Source organism: Diceros bicornis, chromosome 25, assembly GCF_020826845.1.
Source record: "Diceros bicornis minor isolate mBicDic1 chromosome 25, mDicBic1.mat.cur, whole genome shotgun sequence".
NCBI classification, from domain to species: Eukaryota; Metazoa; Chordata; class Mammalia; order Perissodactyla; family Rhinocerotidae; genus Diceros; species Diceros bicornis.
The window spans coordinates 12,554,649-12,576,915 of record NC_080764.1 but is presented as its reverse complement, the minus strand read 5'-3'; the positions used below and the strand labels follow the sequence as shown (position 1 = coordinate 12,576,915).

The following is a 22,267-nucleotide window of genomic DNA, read 5'->3' as shown; positions in this document are numbered from 1 at the left end:
CTCTAGGAAGCTTTCCCTGCCTGATCTCCTCCCTGCCGTCCAGTCTTCCCATGCTACTGGGCATGATGTCCAGAAGGCGTTGGGCCAGAGAGTTGCCCATCCATGTCTTTCTGCTAACAGATAATCCCCGGAGGGCAGGGACCACATCTCTCGTGTCTTTTATTCCCACTTCCTCACCCTGCATCACCTATCACTGGGCAGTCTGCAAGTGCTGGTTGGTTGGTCATTTGGAAGGATGATGGAGGGATGGATGGATAAAACAATGGACACAGGCAGGAGATTGGGTGGATTGATAGTCCCCTAGGGAGACTGACAAACAGCTAGAATGATGGATAAATGAGTGGATGTAAGGACCAATGGACTAACAGGTAGTTAGAGAGGTCAGTGGATGGATGCACGTGTAGCTGCATTCATGGGTGCATGGATGGAGGATGGAACAATGGACACACAGACAGGTAGTTGGGTAAACCAATAAATGGGTAGATGGACAGTTCAGTGGATAGGGAGATGGGTGATTGGACAGGCTGATGGATGGATGAATGAGTGGATGTATGAATCAAGGGACAGACAGGCTGGTTGGGGAGACAAGAAGATGGATGGATGGATGGATGGGTGGGTGGGTGGGTGGACGGACGGACAGACGGACATATAGGCGTACATACAAATGGGTTGGTGTTTGAACAAGATGGCAGAAACCTTTGCCAAAGAAGCATGCAGAAGAGCTGGGCTGTCTGGCTAAACCCATTCTTAGGTTTCCCTCTAGATACCTGGTCTGACCCCGTCCTACCTTCCTGGCACTGCTCTTCGTCACTCCCGTTGAGACAGTCAGGCTGCCGGTCACAGACCCTGGACAGGGAGATGCATGTGCTGTCCTCTTGGCACTGGAATGTGGCTCTGCACACTGTGTGGGGACACAGAGAGGGGATAGGTAGGAGGAAGGCAGAGGAACCAGGCTGGGACTTGGCGCTGCCTGTAGAACATGCATTGTATTGCATGTCATGGTCACAAATCTCTTTCTCAGCTGTCTTACACCTGAGTTTCACAGCAACCCTATGAGACACCCCATTTCATTGGTGGAGACAGGAATGAAGTGACTTGTCCAAGGTCACCTGGCTGGGCCAGAACTTGAAGCCAGATGTTCTGGTTCCAAATATGAGGCACCTTCCCCAGCGCGAGGGCAGGATCATCACAGAGGCAGACACATCTCCCTTCCCTCCTGCTTCTCTCCCCACATGTTTAAAACTGATGGGATGGGAGAGGGGAGAGGGCTGGGGAGATCAGACTGGAACAGCCTGCCCTGATGGCGACACGGGGCCCAGAAGCCAGGATGCAGAGGAAGAGGTATTATTCCGAGAGATCCCTGGCCTGGGGACCACCAGCTCCCTGAGCCCATTCTGCCAGGGCTGGGCAGTGGTGGGCACAACTCCAGTAAGAGTTGACAGCTCCAGTCTGAACCCCTGAAGTGGAGGGGTGAGGACCCCACCCAAGGGAGGGACACGAAGGATTCTCTCCTGGGCCACCCAGGGCCTGCCTGTCCCTGCTTAACAGCTCCCCTTCCTGGTGCTGCCCTCAGCCTTCTTGGATGTTCCTCCTTGGGTGGCTGGCCAGGACAGATGGCTGGGAGTGATGGCCTGATGGGGAGAAGCCCTGAGCTGGGAGTCCAGAGACCTGGGTCCCAGCTTGTCCCTGCCACTGCCCCACGGGGTGGCCCTGGGAGGTCAGTTTCCCACTCTGGGCTTCCATCTCACCATCTCAGCACAGCGAGAGAGCCCTACTTCCTGGATGCTGATAACGGGAACCGCTTGTGGGGGGCCTCTACTCGAAAGGGTGGGCTCAGCTCAGCACGGGGAAGGAGAGGAGAGAGGAGGGACCAGACAGGCAGGCTGCTCACCGCAGTTTCTCTCATCCAGGCCATTGGGGCAGTCCTTGACACCATCGCACACGGGCACGCAGAGTCCATTCACAGAGCAGAGGAACTCTCCAGGGCAGGCTGGAAGGGGAGGGTGCCGTTAGGACACGCATCATCATGGAGGCACATGCAGACGCACCCCACCTGTGCTCACACGTGGACCCCCCATGTACATGTGCCTGTATACATGGTCCACGGGGACATACATGTCTAGGCACGTGTGCAGCACACACGCGGCTATGTATGAGTATGTATACCCAGTAACACATGTGACTGCCTTGCACATGTGGACACACACAAAGCTGCATACGTTTGTGCCCATGTGTGCATACACACATGCACACACACATTCCTTTTGTCCAGCCTCTTGGTGCTTCCAGGGTTGGCAAAGAGGCAGGGAGGGGCTGCGGGGGCTCCGGGGGCGCCGCCCTGCCCCCCCACCTGCCCATACTCACGGTCCGACTGGTTGTACAGGCTGTAGTGCACCTGCACGCCGGGGCCGGTGAGGGAGATCTGGGAGGTGAAGTTGATCGTGATGCCAGCGGTGGCCACCACCGGGATCCTCTCTGCGTAGGGCTGCAGCGTGCGCAGGCCACACAACCTGGGGGAGAGCAGAGACAGACTCAGGGCCACATGGACTGGTCCGGGGGAAGGGACAGCCTGGGTCCTCGTGCACGGACAGGGCAGCTGGAGAGGAAGGGGGAGACGCATCCCTACCCGCACCTGCTCTGTCTTGATTTCTCCCTTGGGTGACCGCTCACCCCCAGAGTCATCTTCTAGAAAGCAGCCTGGCTGTGTCACTCCCCTGCCCCAAAACCTTCAATGGCTCCCCATTGCCTCCAGGATAAAATTCAAAGTCTGGATTCTAGTCGCAGTCACCCAGGAGCTGTGAGATTCTAGCTAGTCATGGTCCTCCTCTGAGCCTCACTTTCCTCCCTTATAAAAGAAGGGAAATTATCATCTCTGTTGACCTGAGATCTGACAAAAGGCTTTCATGTGTCAGTAGAGGCAAAAATCCTTGACTGGCCTCCTCTCTGTAGCCAGGAGAAGACGATCCCCTTGTGCTCCGTATGGGGTGAGAAGGCAGCCGTGCTCCCCGTCCAGGCACGGTCCCTCCCATGGAGAAGCCTCCACAGCCCTGTTTGTCCCTGTGACTCTCTGCGCAAGATGGAGGCCCCAGTCCTGCTCCCAGGACCAGTAGTGTAGTACGGATGGGCAGCACCTTCTCCATGTGTGGCCACAGTGGGCGGACCATCCCCCAACCATAGGAGGACCCTCACATCCCTGGTGGACCCTGCCTCCCCCATGATGATGCAGAGCAGGTGGAAAAGCCTCCACAGAGAGGCAGAGTTCTCCCCAGAGAGCAGGTGGGAATCTTCCCATCCCCAGGGTGGGGGGCACAGGGGCTCATCCCACAGGGTGTCTGGGCGTCCCTCAGCTCACAGAGCAAGTGGGCGTGATTCCACGGAGCGGGAGCAACTGCTCCCCGAGAGTGGCAGGACCCTCCCCAGAGAGCAGCTGGGGCCCCGTCCCTTCCCAGGTGGGACACCCTCACAGAACTCATCAGCTCGTAGGAATGTCCCACACAGGAAAGGGTGTACCCCCACAGAACAAATAGGAATGCCTTTACAGATGAGGGAAACACACCCAGAACATGGGTTGAAAGATCTCCAGAGAGAGGCGAAAATGCCCCAGCAGAGAAGGTAGAAGGAAGCAGATGGGGATGCCCCAAAGCACGATGGGAACAGCCCACAGAGCAGGTCGCCTAATTCCCAGGGACCAGGTCCTTCCTCAGAACTTCTAGAACATGGCAAGCACTTACACTTCAATTAATTAATCAAAGAGTTAATCAATGAACACCTAAGGAAGAGCATCGGAGTTGTTTTAACATCTCACGGTGTGGGGCTGGGGCTGGACACAGCTGGACATTCCCGTCCGGCCCCTCCCTCATCGGCATCGGCAGCAGCATCGCAAGGCCTGGTTGTACAGGGGTTTCGAGATTCTCACAGCAGCTCCACTCCGTGAGGGAGGAATGGTTCTCATCCCATTTTCCAGATGAGGCTTCTGAAGGCAAGTGCCATGCTGGGCCAGAATCCAGCCTCCTCAGGACCCAGGGGAACCCACCCAGCCTGCTCTGGGGGGAGGTGGGCCCCTGACTCTCACTGCAACATGAGCTCCAGGGGCTGAGCCCTCACGTCCCCCATGTCCCCAACAGACCTGGCCTATGGTACAGCCTCCCTATAGGTACTGTCTGGCCACAAGGACCGTGTTCTTGCCCACTTACCCATGAACAGTTCTCAAAGCGTGGTCTGGAGACCCCTGGGGTCCAAAGTAAAAATCACGTTCATAATAATGCTCAGATCTCATTTGCCCTTTTCACTCTCATTCTCTCATAAAGATACAGTGGAATTTTCCAGAGACTGTGGTATGTGCTATATAACTGACTGAATGCGGAAGCAGATGGGGCATCTGGTTGTGGTCTATTAATCCAGTTATTAAATAAAATTGAAAAAATGTGAAATGATTTCTCATCAAATGTTTTTAGTTTTGGAAAATATAATTAATTTTTCATAAAATGGAATATGTTTATTATTATTTTAAATGAATTGATATATATTTTTAAATTTTCTTTAATTACTAGTGCTTTAAATATAGATTATATAACCTGTATAAAAACTCTTTGGGATGCTTGATAATTTTAAAGGTGTCCCGAGATGGAAAATTCTGAGAACCAGTGCTGTGCACCACGATTCCCACAGCCCAGGGGGACCAGAAGGGGACAAGGCGCCACCAGGGGGCGCCCCCGAGCAAGCCTGGCCCTTCTTGTCCTTTCACACCTAAGGAAACAAGCGGGTTTTGTGGTTTGTTTGTTTTTGAAGTGCATAAATAAATGTTATCATGGATTTTCATCCCCAGAGAATTGCCCTGGGGAGCAGACAGGACAGCCAGGGGCTGGGAAATACTGCAGGCAAATGAAGAGTCAAATGCATCCCGGAATATACTGAAGATTCAGGGGTACGGGGTGCTGTCTCCACACAGTCCCAGGGAGATGTGGAGACAGGGAAGGAGCCAGAGCCGGGATGGAGAGGAGCAGAACATTTCAATCTAGAAGAATTCGAGGGCTGCATGGTCACCCCCAGCCTTGGCCAGGGACTCTAAGGTACCAGCACCTGCCGACAGGGTGTTTTCTCTGCTGGTGTCCGAGAGAGAATTCCAGAATCAGCCCGTGGCTCAGCCTGGTGCCCCAGGAGCCTGCCCAGCCTGGGCAGCATTTGGTTCTCGCCTGGAGGCCCGGGGCAGGCGTGGGGTGGCAGAATCCCTGGGGCGAGGCTGTCTGTTCTTAGGGACCAGACAAGAATTCACGGCAGAGGCTGCAATCTGGTGACTCAGGCTGAGTCACTCAACTTAAAGATGCTCTGTTTAGTCTGTGCAATATTAAAACATTTTTTTCAAATTTAGTTGCCAGCTAATTTCACATAATAATCTAGATTCTTGCTTCTCCTGAAAAATAAGCCCTAGAAACACTGACTGGAAGTAATCAGAGGCCACCTGAATTAGGCAGGGCACATGCGGCCGTGCTAACCAGGTCCCTACCACTCCCACTCTCCCCCACGCAGCCTGCTTTGTGGAACAACGCACCAGCCTGGCTGCCTCACACCTCTGCGTTTCGGGTTCCTGCTGCAGAGCCTTCTGGGGGAGGGTATGCACGCTCTGGCTCTCTAGTTCCTTCCCATTCACCAAATGCCACCGTCTCCCCGACAGGCCCCCTCCGAGAAGCACCAGAAGTCTGAAGGCTGTGGAGCCCACCTCTCATCACAGCTACAAAGTGTGGGAGTCTGAAAGTACATTTTTGCACTGTGGCCTGCCTTCCTTTCTCACCTCTCTGGATTTGGGGATTTTTCCTTCTTGCCTCACCCAGACGGTAAGCAGGGACAATGTCAACCTTCTTGCATATCAGCAACTCCACACAGGGAAGAATTCAAGAAAGATTAGATGGGGGGAAGTTGGTGGGTGGATGGATGGAAGGGTGGGCGGGAGGGTGAGTGGATAGATGGATAGATACATGAGCAGGCAGAAGGAAGGAAAGGTGGGCAGATGGATGGATAGATAGAAGGATGGATGGATGGAAGGGTGGATGGATGGAAGGAAGGAAGGAAGGAAGGATGGTGGGTGGATGGATGGATGGATGGATGGACAGGTGGAAGGAAGGAAGGGTGAGTGGGTAGATGGATGGATGGATAGATGAATAGATGGATGGAAAGGTGGGTGGATGGAAGGAAGGGTGAGTGGATGGATGGATGGATGGACGGATGGAAGGATGGATAGATGGACGGATGGAAGAATGGATAGATGGAAGGAAGGAAGGATGGGTGGGTGGATTGATGGGTGGATGGAAGGGGGGATGGGTGGATGGATGCACACGTGCATTCCCTTCCCTAAGGACAGGTTAAATGGGAAGAAGGGTCAGAGAAGGCAAGCACTAACAAGGGAGGACACCATCTGACGTGGTGGCCAGAGTGCTGGACCTGGAGCTGCAGAGCTGAGTCTGAGGCCCAGCTTTGCCATATGAACCAGCTGTGTCACCTTGGGCCTATGACCCAACCTCAGCAAACAGATGGTTTTCACGTCTATAAAATGGGGGCGATAACATCTCCCTCGTAGGATGTTTTAAGGAGTGCATGAGGCAATGACTTTCCTGAAAGCAAGCTGCTGACACTGTCAGGCTGTGAGCTCATCTAGGGCACACTGGGGCTCCACCTCCCGCATCACCAGCACCCAGCACCAGGTCTGACACTCAGCCGTGCCGTGCCCGGGGGGCCTCTGTGGCTGCAGGCAGTGCTGGCCGCCCAGGGGCTCAGGGGAGCAGAAGGGCCGCCCCATAGCCAGGCCAGGCCAGAGGGGGCTCCAGCAGGCTAAGAGCCAGTAGTTCCGCCTGTCCCCATGGGCGGGAGGGAGGTGGAAATGATTGGGCAGATGACAAGAAAAGTGACATCACAGGAGAGGAAGCTGGCGGGAGGCAGGTTCCCAGAAAGGGGGAAGCCTGAGCTGCGGTGACGCCCAGCCAGAGTGGTTCTGCGAAACCAGGCAGCTGGTGGCCAGATCTCAGGAGGCCAAGTCCCTCCCCGCCTCCAGGCCACTCAAAGGGCAAGAGGCCTCGGCCAGGGTCAGGTGGGCACCAGGAGAAGCCAGGTAGAAACAGGGAGGTGGGAGAAGGCAGAAAGGGCTCAGAGGAGGGAGGCGACGTGCCCAAGGACGCCCAGCCAGTGGAGGGAGCCCCGGCCAGCCTTTCCTCATTGCTCCACTGGCACCTGAGGTGTAAGACACCCTCTCCCTCTGGCCCAGCATCTGTTGCTCCTCGTCAATGGCCATTCTGGGCCCAAGGACTGTGCCTCCCCCTCCCTACAAACCCGGTGCCTGGAAATCTACACCTTTCCCCAGACCTCTCATGTCTCTGCCACCCACGCAGCAGATTTTCCAACAAATGCTCATTCAAAGAATTTCCCAGCATCTACATAGGATGATCATTATCAAAAAAGATCGTAACTAGAGGAAACGGTTTGTCCCGTGCTTGTAGCTTGGAGGTACACCTCTGCCTTCCCTTCCACACTAAGACACTCAGGAGTCTGGGGGCAGGGGGACATGAGTCTCCACCTGGAAACCCTGGACCCTTAACAAAGGTCTGAGAAGATAGAAATGGGACTTCCCAGCTGCTCTTGGAAGTGGTGAGGGCCACAGAAACTGTTGGTCCTCACCAAGATGCCAAGGGATGGGTGGGGAAGGCCTTGGCCAAGAGAGTGAACAGCTGGCACGGCAGCTCAGAGGCTCTGCACGAAAGAATCTGCACGAGTGTGAACATTTACGTATGCGTGCATACATGCAGGGACACACACACAGGCACGTGTCTGCGCAACCACACACGCTCTGGATCAGACCGCCTTGCTCAACTCTAGCTTTTCCAGTTACCAGCTGGGTGACTTTGTACAAGTGACTTCACCTCTCTGTGCCTGAGGCTCCTTGTTGGTCTATGAAGGTAGTATGGCCCTGCTTCCTCACCAGCCTGTTGAGGATGAAGGGAACGGCACCGTGAACCACAGAGCTTGGTGCCTGCTGGGCACAGAGTCGAGAGCCAGCTTTCACTCACGGTCGGTGCCTTCTGGAGCTGTGCGTTATCCCGGCCTGCAGAGCCAGTGTCCCCTACTTGTTCTCTCACTGAGTCTGCCTGGAGGGGGTTCTGTCTCATGCCCATTTTCAGGTGAGTTACCTGAGGCTGGGAGAGGTGAGTCCTTGCTGAGAAGGAAGGAGAGGAGCCAGGATTTGAAGCCTCTCTGTCTGGTTTCGACACCTAAGCTCTTCCCACCTCACCAGCCTGCTCTGGAACGACGTGTCGTTAGGAATAATAAACACAACTGACTGGGAGACGTCTTTCTGGTGGGCAAATAATAAAAAATTGGGGCCCTGGGCTGGCCTAACCCCCTTGTTGTACAGATGAGGAAGGGGGTGTACCCAGAGTCACATGCAGAAACCAGGTGGCCAGACTCCCCTGAGCACAGCCTCAACCCCCGTGAGGCGGGGGGAGGCTTGGGAAGAGAAAGGAGAGGGGATGGAGGGCCGGGCTCCGTCAGGCCTCACGCTCCCCACCCACCTACCAGCTGGCTGCACCCTGAAGTTCGTCCCCGCCGCTTTAAGGCAAAAAGACAAGGACAGAGGGCAAGTCCTTTGTCCTCGCTAGCCTCAATTTCCCCACCTGCATAGTGGGTGAGGGTTGGGCTCGAAGGCCAGTCCAGCCCACACTTCCCATAGCTCACTGGTGCTTTGAGACCTGGGAGGGAAAGCCCCCTCCAGCCCCGGTGGAATCCGTCACGGTGCCTGGAATTCCACCATCGCTGCAGCCTTCTTTTGGTTGACTCCCCGGCCGAGGTCCTCATTTAAAACCCAAGGGTATGGGGGCCGGCCCAGTGGCGCAAGCGGTTAAGTGCGCGCGCTCCGCTGCGGCGGCCCGGGGTTCGCTGGTTCGGATCCCGGGAGCGCACCGACGCACTGCTTGGCAAGCCATGCTGTGGCGGCGTCCCATATAAAGTGGAGGAAGATGGGCACAGATGTTAGCCCAGGGCCGTCTTCCTCAGCAAAAAAAAAAAGAGGAGGATTGGCGGATGTTAGCACAGGGCTGATCTCCTCACAAAAAAAAAAAAAAAAAAAAACCCAAGGGTAGCTCATGACGTCACTAGGACCCAGTGCCCATACCTCTGCCCGATCCCGCCTGGCTGCGTCAGGGAGGGAGGAAGAAGGCTCTCCCTGGGAGCGTGGTGTGGACCGTCGTGTGTCCTACCACTCACGGCTGGTGTGGGCACGGGAGACGCCCTGGCTGGGGCCCATCTGGGCGCCACCTGATCCTGCTGAGCCTCGATGCCCTTCTCTGGGAGATGGAATGATGATACCATTGGCCAATGACCTGAATGCTCCATGCTAAGCCCCCAGCTTGGTGCCCGGCTCCTGGCTAATGGAATAGCCATGGGGTGGGGGTGAGGGCAGGAGTGTCAGACCCAGGGCCCCTCTAGCTCCTTCCTAGCCCCTCTCCGAGATATCAGATTTAGCTCTGGGGTTAGATGGTGGCAGGAAAACACGTTATCATCATTCAAAGAACTGTGAATCATGGGCCACTCCTAGGGTCACTCTGCGGGCTTGTAATGCTGCGGGGTGAGCCCAGCCGTCCTCAGTCTGGGCAGACCCCAGGCAGGTGGAGAGGGGCCCCGAGGGAGCTCCGTGAAGGATCACAGCAGACATGCCCAGAAATGCCACCACGTGCTGGAGACGTGGGACAAGACGCCTTCCGCTCCCCAAACAGCACAGGCCAGAGTCACACCACCTGATGTCACCCCCCAGACAGCACGGGCCTGCACTCACACCATCGGCATTTCTTCTTTTTCCTTTTAATCACAGTCCCTGATCGGTCGCAAAAGCCCTGGAAAGGATGATGAGTCAACGAGCATGATCCATCCCCCTCACCTTTTGTCTGGCTGGTGCCTTTGAATAGGATCAACCGATAAGCAAAGTTCAAGGGTTGGTGGATGTGGACACCAACCCCAGAATCCTAGAATTCCAGAGTCCTAGAACCTTCCAATTGCAGTGTATTGGAATCTTGGTTACTCAAAATAGCCAAGAAATCAAGAACTTTGCCTATTAGGATCCCAGCCTCTTAGACCCCCAGAACCCCAGGGTCGGAAGGGAGGGCAGAGGCCCAACCTGCTGTTAGGTGTAGAATCTTCTCTTCAATGTCCTGGGACCCCAGGTGGAGAGGGGTCTCCCTGGCTCTACAAGGCTACTTCAAGATCCCTTCTCTCTCCCAAAAGTGGAGCCACGGGAGGGCCTCCTCTGCTCCCCTCCATACCTCCCACTCCCCTCCCGGCCCTCCCCCTCTAACCATTATCATTCGCACTTGAACATCCTCGGTGTCCCTACAGGATGCCCCGCGAAGCATTTAGACATGGACCCCTCCCGTCATAAATACCCCCTCCCTTGAATGTCCTGGTTCTCTCCTCCTCTTCCCAGACAAGGGAAAGCGCGTCTGCCTTGTCTCTGTTCCCGCCTCCCTGCCCAGCCCACTCCTTTGCAGCCGTCAGGACCACCAGCGGCCCCAGGGTGCCAGCCCCACCGGGCCTTCACCAGTCCTGATCCTGTTGATCAAACTGCAGCCACGGCTGACCTGAGGACGGCCCCTCGTGTGGCCTGGCCCACTGTGTCCGACCCACCTCACTTCTTCCTCAGAAACTTCATCACCAGGGAGGCCGAGGGCAGGACAGATAGCAGGGTGGGTGCCCCGCGGGGGATGCGGGAATACAGGGTAACCCTGGTTACCGTGCATCCCCATGGGAGCGGTTGGGTTAACAAGAGCGGCGTTGGCCGTGGCTGTGCGGAAGCCACTTGACTGTGGCCACCAGCAGTGAGCGGGTATGGGAAGAGGGGCCTCTGTTTGCACGCAGGTGGGTTATGGAAAGGCGCTCTAATGCTGCTGAATCCTGTGGCTCTCACATCATCTCATTTAAGGATTCAGGGTGCCAGACAGTGGGGTGACAGCACCCAAGGAAATGAAACCGTTTCACTCGAATAGGGTCAACATCCAAGGTGTCTGATGACACATGTGTGTCTGACACCTTTGGGTGGCAGGAGGAGAGGCTGGGGCCAGAGTGGGGGGCCAGGATAGGGACTGGGTCGAGGGGTGGGGCAACAGGCCTGACCGGCCCGCCTCTGCTCTCTTCCCGTGCTGCACTCTGAGGTCCGGGACTGGGGCTCCAAGGGGGGCACCTGTGTGGAGAGGAAGGGGCCCCAGGGATGGGTACCTCCGGTTCTGGATCGTCCACTGGCCCTGCGTGCACGGCAGGTCATACTTCTGCCTCCGCAGTGCATAGGCATCAAACCAGAGGGCCAAGCCGTAGTCCAGCGAGGGCACCTGTGATGGAGGAGCTGGTCACCAGGTGGCCCATGGGCTGTGGCTGGGTTGGTCGCCCCACCTCCCAGGACAACAAAGGGAAAAGGAGGCCCGCCAACTCAGTGTGCCAGCTGGGCTAAAGTCTGTCGGTCACTCAACAAACATGCATTGTCATGGCCAAAGAGCCAGACGTGGCCCACCTGCCGTCTCCCCTCCTGAAGGGCTTTGCACCCAGGGCTCAGCCTGGGGGGCTTCAGCAGGGGCAGGACACTGCTCCCCTCCCAGCCGGGGTCCCCGGAGGTCCAAGGGATGCTCTGGGCAAAGGGCAGGTGGGTGGGCGGGGTGCAGGGCTCACCGTGAAGTGCCAGGAGCAGTGGGTGCTGGGCGAGTAGTAGCTGGGGAAATAGGGCGTGCGGAGGGCACCCTGAGGCTCCAGCCGGCCCTCCAGGGTCAGGTTCACCTCGCAGGCTGGGCCCCGAGAACAGCCGTTACACAGGGCCCTCGGCCCCACCCCGCTGCACCTCCCAGCTCCTGGGGGACAGCCATAACCCCACCACCCCCACCACCACCAAACAGTAAAGCCCCATGGTTGAGTGTGCCTGTGTGACCTCTGGCCTCAGTTTCCTCATCTGTAAAATGGGGACAATAACAGCCCACACCTCATAGGGTAGTTGAGCAGATGAAACAGACACAAAGTGCTCCAACATCCTGGCAAGTAGTAAGCGCTCAGTCAATGTTGGCTATGACATTAACCGGGCAGCACCTGACTCTTACTGAATGCGTTCACTACTGTTCGAGCCCACGCTTAGGGGGATTGGGGGAGGGAGAGTCATCCCCTTTTCAAAGACGAGTTTCAGGGAAGAGGAGTGACTTGGCTGAGGTCACACAGTGGGAGGGCGAGGGACAGGGAGTAGGAGTGTCCCCTGCTGCCCGCCACCTCTCCACGGGGTCCAGGTCCCTCAAGCCCCTGATTCCCTTCACCCAGAGCTGTGTCAGAGACCCCCAGCGGGGCCAGCTGGGGACCTGGGCCACTGCCAGGAGACCTCGGGGTGGACCCCGGGAGAGTGGGGGGAGACTGAGTGGGAAGAGGCAGATTGGGGGAGGGGGTAGGGGGCAGCAGCTTGTGTGTGGTCTCCTGTTTGCACCCCTCCCTTCCAGAGCTCTGGAAACGGAAGATTTGCTTTGCCTGATCCAGGCCCAGGACAGCCAGCGGGGGTGAAGGGGGGGGGGGTGTGTTCTTCCTGAGAAAGGAGGTGGGGAGGGGGATCCGGGAGCAGGAGGAGAGTGGGGACTGGGGAAGGGTGAGTGGGCAGCGGGGGGGTGGGGGGTGGGGGGAGCCTTTGCCATGAAATGCTGTGAATGGCCCTCTGCTGAGCGCCCCCTGCCGCCTCCGGGGTTCTGCGCCACTCGCCTTCTGTGTGCGAGGATGGTCTGGGGGTGAATCTGAGGCTCTCAGGCCTCTGACCACAGACCCCTCCCTCCAAGCTCAGCCACAGGGGTGTGCAGAGGAAGAGAGCAGGGGAGGGGGCCGGGGAGAGAACAAGAGAGGAGGGAGACAGTAAACTCAGGAACGAAATCGGAAAACAGGCAGGAGAAAGAACGAAGGAGAAAGAGGAGTAGGATTGAAGGGGAGATGACAGAACCTTCCCTCTCCCCCATCCCATCCCCAGCTAGAGCTAAGAAGGTGAAGGGCACGCCCAGGGGAGCGCCTCCCTTCCCGAGGCACCCCTGACTCTCACCCTGGAAGGCCACGGACTGCACGGAGAGCACGAAGGGGTCCTGGTAGCTGTGCAGACCCTTCTTCCAGACCACTGCCAGGACGGCGCCCGATGCCAGGACCTCCACCACGGGCTCCTGGCGGCTGCAGCCATAGACCCTAGGGGGATAGGGAAAGGTGCGAGGGCAGGCCGGGGTCCGGGAAGGGCATCTGGGAAGGCAGCAGGCTGCTGGGAGGAGCAGAGGAGGGTGGCCTGGGAGTCTACATCCAGGTCTGTGGCCAGACTGCTGTGTATCCATGGGCAGGTTTCTGACCCTCTCTGGCCTAGGGGACTGAGTCCGGCCAGCGTCTCAGGTAGGCGAGGTCAAAGGTTGCCCAGACATCTAGAGCTTACACTTCGACTGTGGCAGCTGACTCCAGTCCCGCAGCACCGCCTCCACCCCCCTCAGAATGCCCGGGGCCCCTGAGTGCCCAGCCTGTGTCCTGCAGGGAGACCAGGCTGGCAGCTGTGAGGACCATGCCCTCTGGCTGGCCACACCCTGACCCCTGGCCTTGTTCTGGGCTGGGACAGAGAGAAGGCAGGCGTGTGCCCTCTGACCCCAGGGGCACCCCAGGATTCCACCCAGAGCTTGATGCCTGGGAGGCGCAGAATAAATAACAGCATCTTACAATTCTATACTCTTAGAGGTCTGGAATATCAACCCTGCAAAAGGGTCTTAGGAGATTGTCAAAGTCAACTGCTTGGTTTCCAGGTGGGGAAACTGAGGCTCAGGACCATCCATGGCTGAGATAGACATGCAAATGGCTGGAGGCACCTGGTGCCCCCCTGCTGTGTAGGTGCCCCCCCACCCCAGTCTGCCCCTCTCAGGCAGGGGTGCTCCCGGCTTCCCGTTTGCCCTCTCACCAGCCTCGTCAAACTGCCCCTTGTATCCCACAGAATTCTCCGGAGCCCTTGCTAATCAGTAGACCAAAGCCCAGTAAGCCAACAACCCTGCCTGCCCAAGAGGGGGCACACCGGCATCCAGCCCAAGCTGCTGCCTGCCCACTCTGTGCGGCCACAGACTTGACGGCGGGGAGTGGGGGGCAATGGGGGGCCGCAGGCCCCATGGAAGTACGTGCGTGAGATCCAAACACAGCCTCAACAACCGTCACGTGTGGCACTGCAGTGGGGTGAGTAATCCCAAGGAGCTCCCCAGAAGGGTCCTGGAGCCCAGGGGTCCTGGGAAGGGGCGTTTCCCCTGGCTCTCCCATGCCGGGCACCCTGTCCCTCCTTCTCTTCTTGCTTTGATCATGGCTGGTTTGTTCTCCCTGCTGGAGCCCCCGCCCTCCCACACACCTCGCTCTTCTCGGCCTCTGCTGCTCATCGGCCCCGGGAGGCGGGAGAGAAGGTATTAGGGTTACGAGGGACCTGAGGTGACCTTTAATGCGGCTTCAGTGTTTCACGTTGCGGGGTTTATTTTCTTTTATTTACTTAGCAGCAGAGCCCTTGCTGTAACTAAAATGTCTAACCACGAGGTTAAAGTTGACTGAGGTCCCCGCATTTGTCTTCCGGTCACCACTGAAGTCCCCCGTCACAGCTCTGGGGTGCAAGTTTGAGGACCCCCTCAGTCTGTCTCACTCGTCATTTTAGACCTTCTCTGAGGGTCTGAGACGGAGTGAGCCGCCCGGGTGCCACAGTGAGTAAGGACAGAGCTGAGCCCGGCAGCCAGGTGCCCTCCCTGCAACAGGCTGGGGGCCACTCGGAGCAGCCCCAGGGGAAGCCCACGAGCCTCCCCACCCTGATGGGGCCTGGAAATCAGATAGTGTCTGGCTTCTCTGCGCTTCCCTCCGGGAACCCAGCCCACGCACACCCAGATTGAGGTCACCACGTGGCAGGGCAGCAGCGTGGGGGTGTAAATGAGTGTGCAGCCTCGGAGCCAGAGACTCAGAAAGGTCTGGGGTGGGGGCTGGGAGAGCCTTCACCCAGCTCATCCTCAGACACTGGCCTCTGTCTGAACACGCAGGTCCCACCCCACCCCCGCCTGGAAGCTGGACTGGCCCCAGCAAGACAGAGAAGGCAGCAGCCCAGTGCCCCCGAGTGTCTGCCCCCACCTCCTGCAGAGCCTCACCAACCCCTCGCCCTGTGGGGAGGGGACCAGGTTCCTGGAGGCCAAGGCCATTTCCAGCCCCTGTATGGTCTCCCCACCCCCAACTACCTGCCCTCTGACCCCATCACTTCTGCATCCCACGTCACACCCCATGTCCTAAAGTGGATAACTTTCAATTCATTCCCCATTTACCAAGTGTTACAGTTCAAATTGCTCCTGGCACTCAATGCCCTCTGTGACCCAGCCCCAACTAGACTATAGACAATGAGAGTAATAATGGGTAGTATTACTGTGCATGAGGATCTTGGCACAGACGGGCTGATTCAAATCCTCAGAATAACCCTGCAAGGTAAGCATGATTGTGCACCCATTTCACAGGTGAGGAAACTGAGGCTCAGAGAGGCAAAGTAACTTGCCTTAGAGCACACAGCTCTCCAAGGTCACGCAGCCTCTGGTCTCAGAATACTGGACGTCATCTTTGATCCCACACTGCCACCCCCTTCCCAACTCTCCCCCCACCCCGACCTTCAGCTAGGAAGGAGCAGAGCGGAGTTTAGAAGTCGGGGCTGCCAGACTCTGACGCATTCTTCTAACAAGCCATGTTGCCTCCCAGAGCTGACTTTAGGGGTCACCTACTACAACTGTTTTGTCACAAATGGGGAAACGGAGGCTCAGGGAGGGGGAGGGGACTGCCCATAGCACATAGCCATTTCCAGCCTCCTCTCCTCTTCTCCCTCTGGGCTAGCCTCACTGTCTCCCAGATTACCGGGCCCGAGGTCACGCAGCCTCTGGTCTCAGAATACTGGACGTGACCTTTGACCCCACACTGCCACCCCCTTCCCAACTCTCCCCCCACCCCGACCTTCCCCGGGACTCACGAGGTGATGAGCCTCCTCTCTAGGGGCCCAGCCGCGTCGTACATGGCCAGCCGGTCCCGGCAGTCGGCCAGCTTCCACTCGAGCCGGAGTTTGAGCATCAGATCCTCGGGGCCCTGCAGGTGCCACAGGCAGCTGGAGGCCAGCTGGTCGGGCCCCTTCAGCCGGAGGACCTGGCCCTGGCCCACGTAGCTGTAGCGGTAGCAGCCTGGAGGGAGGAGAGGGACAGGCCCCCTGCCCCCTGTTAGCCAGGAGGAGAGACCCGGGGTGGGGCGCCAGCCCCGGCAGGTCCTCGCCAGGCAGGGGTGGGGCGGGGACAGCAGCTGGGTGGGGATCAGCCCAGACGTGCTACGTCCCATCTTTCTGTTTCCCTGCTGCTTCTGTCTGTCTCCAGCGTCCTCATGTATACATGCATTCACTGGTTCATTCATTCATTCACTTAGCACTCGCTGAGCTCTCCCCGCCAGGCGAGCGCCAGAGCAAGTCCAGTCACTGCCTGGGAGCGCCGAGAACAGCGGCGACAGATACGGAGGCCCGGGCAATAGCTCAGGAGGCGAGGGCCCCAGGCCCAGCCGTGGGGCAGGGAAGTCCTGGGGAGCCACAGTGTGAGCACAGGGCTGGAGGCCAGGGCGGGCGGGGACTTTGAGGCAGGAGGCAGCTGGAGAAGGGAGGCAGGCCCAGATCACACGCAGGAGAGCAGCCATGGGAGCGCTGGCAGGTTAGGCAGGGCTGGGACGTGGTCGGGCATGGATCACAGACTTCCCTGGCCGCTGGGAGCGCCACTGAGGAGGCTGGGAGACGGCAGGCGGCTGTGCCATAGGGGAGCAGGGTGAGGGCCTCATTTCAGGTGGGGAGAAAGGAGTGGTTCCAGGGGCTGAGAAGCAGCCCTGGGAGAGGAGGTGAGCTTTGAGCGAATGACAGTGAGCAAGGAGAGCGAAACAGACTGCACTCGCCAAGTGCTGGGTCATGCTGGAACTGAGATAAGGCTGCACACCGACCATCTCACTGAACAGCTCCATGACACAGTTTCTATCACCGTCCCTGTTTTACAGACCTGGGCCAGACACACCTGGGTTCACTTAATCTCCACCTAATCTGTCCTCGGTCTTCTCCTCTGTGGAATGGGGCCGATGACACCACCCTTGCAGGGTCGCCACAAAGCTTAGGGACAATGCACGTCTGAGTGCTTGGCATAGAGCCCTGCACACAGTAGGTGCTCAATAAATGTAGTGACTGTTTTTCTTTAGGTGGGTGTGAGGGAGAGGGAGAAGGTGGAGCTGGGGAGAAAGCCCTGCGACACGTCACCCTTCAGCTGGCCCCGCTTGAGGCTCAGATGTGGCCAATCTCACTGGCTGCCTTCACTTCACACCTCCTTCTCCAACACACAGACATGCCCGCCCGCGTCCACACCCACACCCGCTGTGGCTCCTCTCTCACGTTTAATCCACGAGCTTTGTATACAGGGCTAGAGCTTGCAAAGCAGCACCGCCTGCACCATTCATTCACTCATTCGTTCATTCATTCGTTCAGCATGGTTATTGATCACCTATTATGTGTTTGATGTAGGCAAACAAGTCTCTCCGGTGGAGCATAAATATCTCATTTAAACCTCACCGTAAGCCTGTAAAGCAGGGAGGACGGGTGTCCTGCCAGGAAGCAGTAGGGTGTGGGGATGTGCCCCCGGTGTGGGAGGCAGCCAGTGTGTGGGGAGTCCACACTTGGCATTACAGCCCCGGCGCCACCTCTCATCAGCTGTGTGACTCTGGGCCAGTTGCTTAGCCACTCTGAGTTCTGTCAAATGAACACAATGATAACATCCCACCTCTTTCTCTGGGTGGTTCTGAGGACCAAGAAGGGAATGGAGGTGAACAGGCTTTGCTCTGACACTGCTGCCTGTTGCTCAGCTGTCTCTTCCTGACCCCTCCATCCTGACCCCAGTGGGGAGCTGACCTCCCCAGGGAGAGACATTTGACAGCTGCAGGGGGAAGGGACAGGCCTCTGATATCTGCCTCTGCTAGCACTGGGGAAAGGCGCCTGGCTGTTCCCAGGTGTTTGTATCCTTTAGATCTTGCTCCAAGCTGATGTTTTGCTTTTGCCACTTAATCATTACTTTTTTTTTTTTTTTTTTTTTTTGAGGCTAAGTGGAGAGGTATGTGCTTGTCTCTGCTGATAATCAGAAACACCTTTGGGGAGCCTGGCACCTCTGGTTGCTGGGAGAAAGTAAGTGAACCTGCCTTGTGCGTTCCCCTCACCCGGCCTTTGCTCATGCTGTTCCCCCTGCCAGAGAGCCCTTTCCCCTTCTCCACCTGGCACATTCCTACCTATTCCCATGCCTGAGTCTGCCACCTCCTCCTCCATGAGGGCTTCCAGGACCCCCAGTCAGGAGCAACTCCTTCCTCCCTGTAGAGGCACGTCCCTTCCTCTGCTTTGGATCGTGGCTCCTGGTGTCAGTCTCTGTCTCTGAGGCAGAATGGTTCCCTCTCTCCGCTGCCTCTGGGGCCTCTATTCCAGCACTGGCATTTGGTGTTGTGAAATTCTGTTTACGTGTCTGTCTCCCCCATGGGGCTCAGAGCTCCTCCAAGGGCAGGGGTGAGGACACGGTCATCTGGTGTCCCCAGTGCAGGCAGAGGACCTGGCAGAGAGGAAGTGTTCAAAAAGCCTGTTTAGAGGATTTGAATTGTCACCCTCACCCCATTAAACGCTGTGCTCCTGGAGGGCAGGGGCTCTGGACGCGCGCTGAACCAAATAAGGATAATTACAAAGCAACTGCCAGAAACCTGGGGACATGAGGACACCCCACACAGGCAACGGCAATGGAAAGGCCCGTCCCAGACCAAGGGCCAGGGCCATGCGCATACTGAGGCAGTGTGAGGTGCTGGATAGACGATTGATGGATAGATACATAGAAAGATGATTGATAGATAGATGATTAATAACAGATAAAGGGTGGATAGATAGATAGATAGATAGATAGATAGATAGATAGATAGATAGATAGATAGATGACTGATAGATACGTAAATGATTGATAGATACATAGACAGATGATTGATATAGATAGATAGATAGACAGATGGATAGATGACAGATAGATAGGTAGATAGATAGCCGATAGATGATTGATATAGATAGAAAGATAGAACGATTTCTCATGTTCTCCTTTGAACCAGCTTTACCATCCTACTGGTTCCCTCATTAATGAGTTAAATAAATCTTTGACATGTGCTCATAATACCTTTTATGAGAATCATGATTTTAACTATTTGAAAATTGTACTTTGACCCCATCACCTCCGTCTACCAAGGAAGTAAGCATTTGACCAGCCAGATGGGAGGAGAAGAAGCTCAGAGAAAGTATAACCAGGATTTAAACTCTGCCTTCCTCACTGAGAGGCAGCTGAGGCCGTCAACCTTGACTCAGCTCTCAGTAGAAACTCTAGGTGGTATAGGAAGAATCTGAGAATGTAGGAGCTTGTGCTCAGAACCACAGGGTACAGTAGCCCAGGTGGCACACTGCACAACTCCAGGAGTCTCCTGTCACACAGACTACAATGTGGACGGCGCTCCCGGGTATTGTGCAGCATGGCGGCCCTGCTGGTGCTTTGCTCCCCAGGGCTCAGCAGGAAGACTGTGGAGCCTCTTGGAGAAAAGCAAGCTGACTCTAGCAACATGGCACGGGGGTGGGGTGGGAGGAGAGGGGAGACTAGCCTGGCTGGCTGAGGAAAGGAAGGAAAAGGTGGAGGGAGTATCCTTGAATGTGACAAAAATATCTCCAAAAGACCAAGTTTTAAACCCAAAGTGACCGATGCACTTTGAATTGGCAAGATTCTTTTCTACCATCGGTGGACGGGGTGGCTTGTGAGCACATCGGATTCAATGATAGAGAAGCTGAGTCACATTTATGCACAGCTAAACCTGCTTCTCACTCTCACACCCCACACAGGAAACACACACACACTCATGTGCAACACACACACACACACGTGTGCACAGGCCCCAAGCCTTGCTCAGGACCCATCAGCGAGTCCACCGCGGCGGCCCCTGGTGACTCTAGGCCAGCGTGCCCTCCACCCACCATAGAAGCCACATGGCCCCTGACACTCGACCAAGCCAAGAAAAGCACCAACTCAAGAGGAGACGAGGGAACACAAAAGCGGCATACCCAGCGTGGAATTCAGGGCAACTATGTCTTTCACGCTGGCTTCTGTCAAAAGGAAACGAACAAACAAAGGAACAAAGACAAAACAATAAATAAATAAAATGAAATAAAAAATTAAAATAAAAATAGAAGAGCCCATCAGAGCCAGCCTGTCTGAGATTGACCCCGCACGCTGACTCTCTGCCCTTGCCTGTCCCTCAGTCCTGGCTCCCGGGTCACTGGGGGGGCCCCCCGGGGAGCATCCCAGCCCTGCATCCCTAGCAGCCATCTCAGGCCTCGCCAGACCGTCCCATGTCCCTGTCCCCCAGTACTGACCTAGGATCACGAGGCCCTCGGGGTCCAGCTCATACTCGGCCCTGTAGGGAGCAGGGGCTGAGCTGTTGGCCGTGGAGAGCAGCTCCTCCACCAGCAGTGCCCGCACCACCTCGGGGCTCAGCATCGGCCGGCGGTGCTCGGGGATTTGGAGGATGAACCAGAAGAAGCAGGTGAAAGGCCCCTCCCTAAGGCGGGCAGAAGTGAGAGGGGCTGGGGGTGGAGCCCGAAGTCCGGCCCCTGCCCCGCCCCCGGCTCCTGGGGGAGAAAACCAATGGTGGCTCATGCACGTGGAGTGCTTAACTACCCCCCCCCCCCGGGAATGTTCTCCACCTTCATGGAGGCCTCCTAACAACCTCTGAGGGAGGCGCTCTCAACATGCCCATTTTACAGGTGGGGACACTGAGGCACAGGAGGTTAGGATGATGCCACAGACCATGTCGTAAGTGTCAGAACCAGACGTGAATGGGACGGCTGGGCCACCCCCTCTATGACCTCTATGGCCTCACCTAACTCATGCCAGGCCCTTGAAAAGCACGTCACAGCCATGGTCTAGCAGAATCCCTACCCCACCATTGTGCCCGTTCTACAGACGAGGGAACCAAGCCCAGTGAAGAGAGGCCACACACAGGAGCAGAGTTTCTGCTCCATGCCTCAGTTTCCCCATTTATCAAAACAAGGGCATTGCATCAGAAGCCTGCAGCGTCCCCTCCTGTTCTTTGAGTCTCGGGTTCTTCTAGCAGGGGCTGTTGGGGGCCGGGCGACTCACCCGAAGGAGTAGACGGAGCTGGAGTTGTAGAAAGTGCCCAGGCGAGTGCTGGCGATGAGCTCCTTGAGCTAAAAGGAGAGGAGACAATGGCGCCCTCATGACCCCTCCAACCTTGGGGTGCCCTTGCCCCTCGCGGCAGCCCTGCTTGACAGAGGCTTGCCCCTGCCCACACGGCCACACCAGGAAACAAACCTCGCACCCGTTCCGCCTTTACCCGCCCCCTCCACCCAGGCCCTGCCCCCAGACCCCCTCCAGCTCTGGCCTCCACCAGACCGCCAACGGCCTCTCTCCCCCTCGCCACACGCCACCCCTCAACTCTCACGAGCCCCACTCGGCTCCCCAGTGCCCTCCTGCCGCCCAGCCGCCAGCCGCGGGAGCTCAGCTGGTCGCTGTTGGCACGTGGTCAGCCACAGTGCCCACGCGGCCGGAACGGCGGGATCGCATGCTCGGAAAGCACGCTGAAGGGCACACGGAGAACGTCCACGTCGTCTCATGTCAACCCCACGCCAACCCTGTGGGACGGGCACTATGATTGTCACCCCACTGCACAGAGGAGGAGAGAGAGCCTTGGGTGCTCCGCCAAGCCGGTCCTGAGTGAGGGGCGCGAGGCAGGCAGCTTATTTGGAGGTGATTCTGGGGAAGACAGTGGGGCGTGGGGCAGAGAGACTGGAAGGCACAGCCCACCGGCTGTGAAGGAGCAGGGAGAGCTGCGGGAAGCTGAGGCCAGTCCAGCAGGGAGACGGTGGGGGCGCCCTCAGAACTGCCCCCCACTGAGGGCCGGGGAGCTGGGGCATTTATCCGCCCGCCCCATCTCTCACGGCTGAGGGCTGCTCCTGGGAGTAACTCCTCAGCACTTCCGGCCTGCACTGCCGGGCAGAGAGTGGAAGATGCTGGCGGTGGGAGACTGTCCCCAGTGCAGTAAGCCATTGCCCTGGAGGGCAGCGGAGGAGGGTGGCCCTAACTTTCCTAAGGTCATGCTCCGCTAAGCGGCAGTCAGGATTTAATCCAAGAGCACG

The 22,267-nt window shown here is 57.2% G+C and overlaps 1 protein-coding gene across 1 annotated transcript in view; it reads right to left on the bottom strand.

Moving 5' to 3' along the window:
• Positions 1–22,267, bottom strand: part of TMPRSS6 (transmembrane serine protease 6) — a 38,367-nt gene that overhangs the window by 5,142 nt on the left and 10,958 nt on the right. Inside the window, exons 4-13 of the mRNA XM_058568419.1 lie at positions 21,252–21,319; positions 20,486–20,670; positions 20,174–20,215; positions 16,016–16,220; positions 13,073–13,209; positions 11,689–11,801; positions 11,245–11,354; positions 2,365–2,510; positions 1,892–1,990; positions 788–901 (exon numbers count right to left, since the gene is read on the bottom strand). Of these exons, the coding sequence (XP_058424402.1) occupies positions 788–901; positions 1,892–1,990; positions 2,365–2,510; positions 11,245–11,354; positions 11,689–11,801; positions 13,073–13,209; positions 16,016–16,220; positions 20,174–20,215; positions 20,486–20,670; positions 21,252–21,319 (1,219 nt within the window). The remainder of the gene's footprint in view (positions 1–787; positions 902–1,891; positions 1,991–2,364; positions 2,511–11,244; positions 11,355–11,688; positions 11,802–13,072; positions 13,210–16,015; positions 16,221–20,173; positions 20,216–20,485; positions 20,671–21,251; positions 21,320–22,267) is intronic.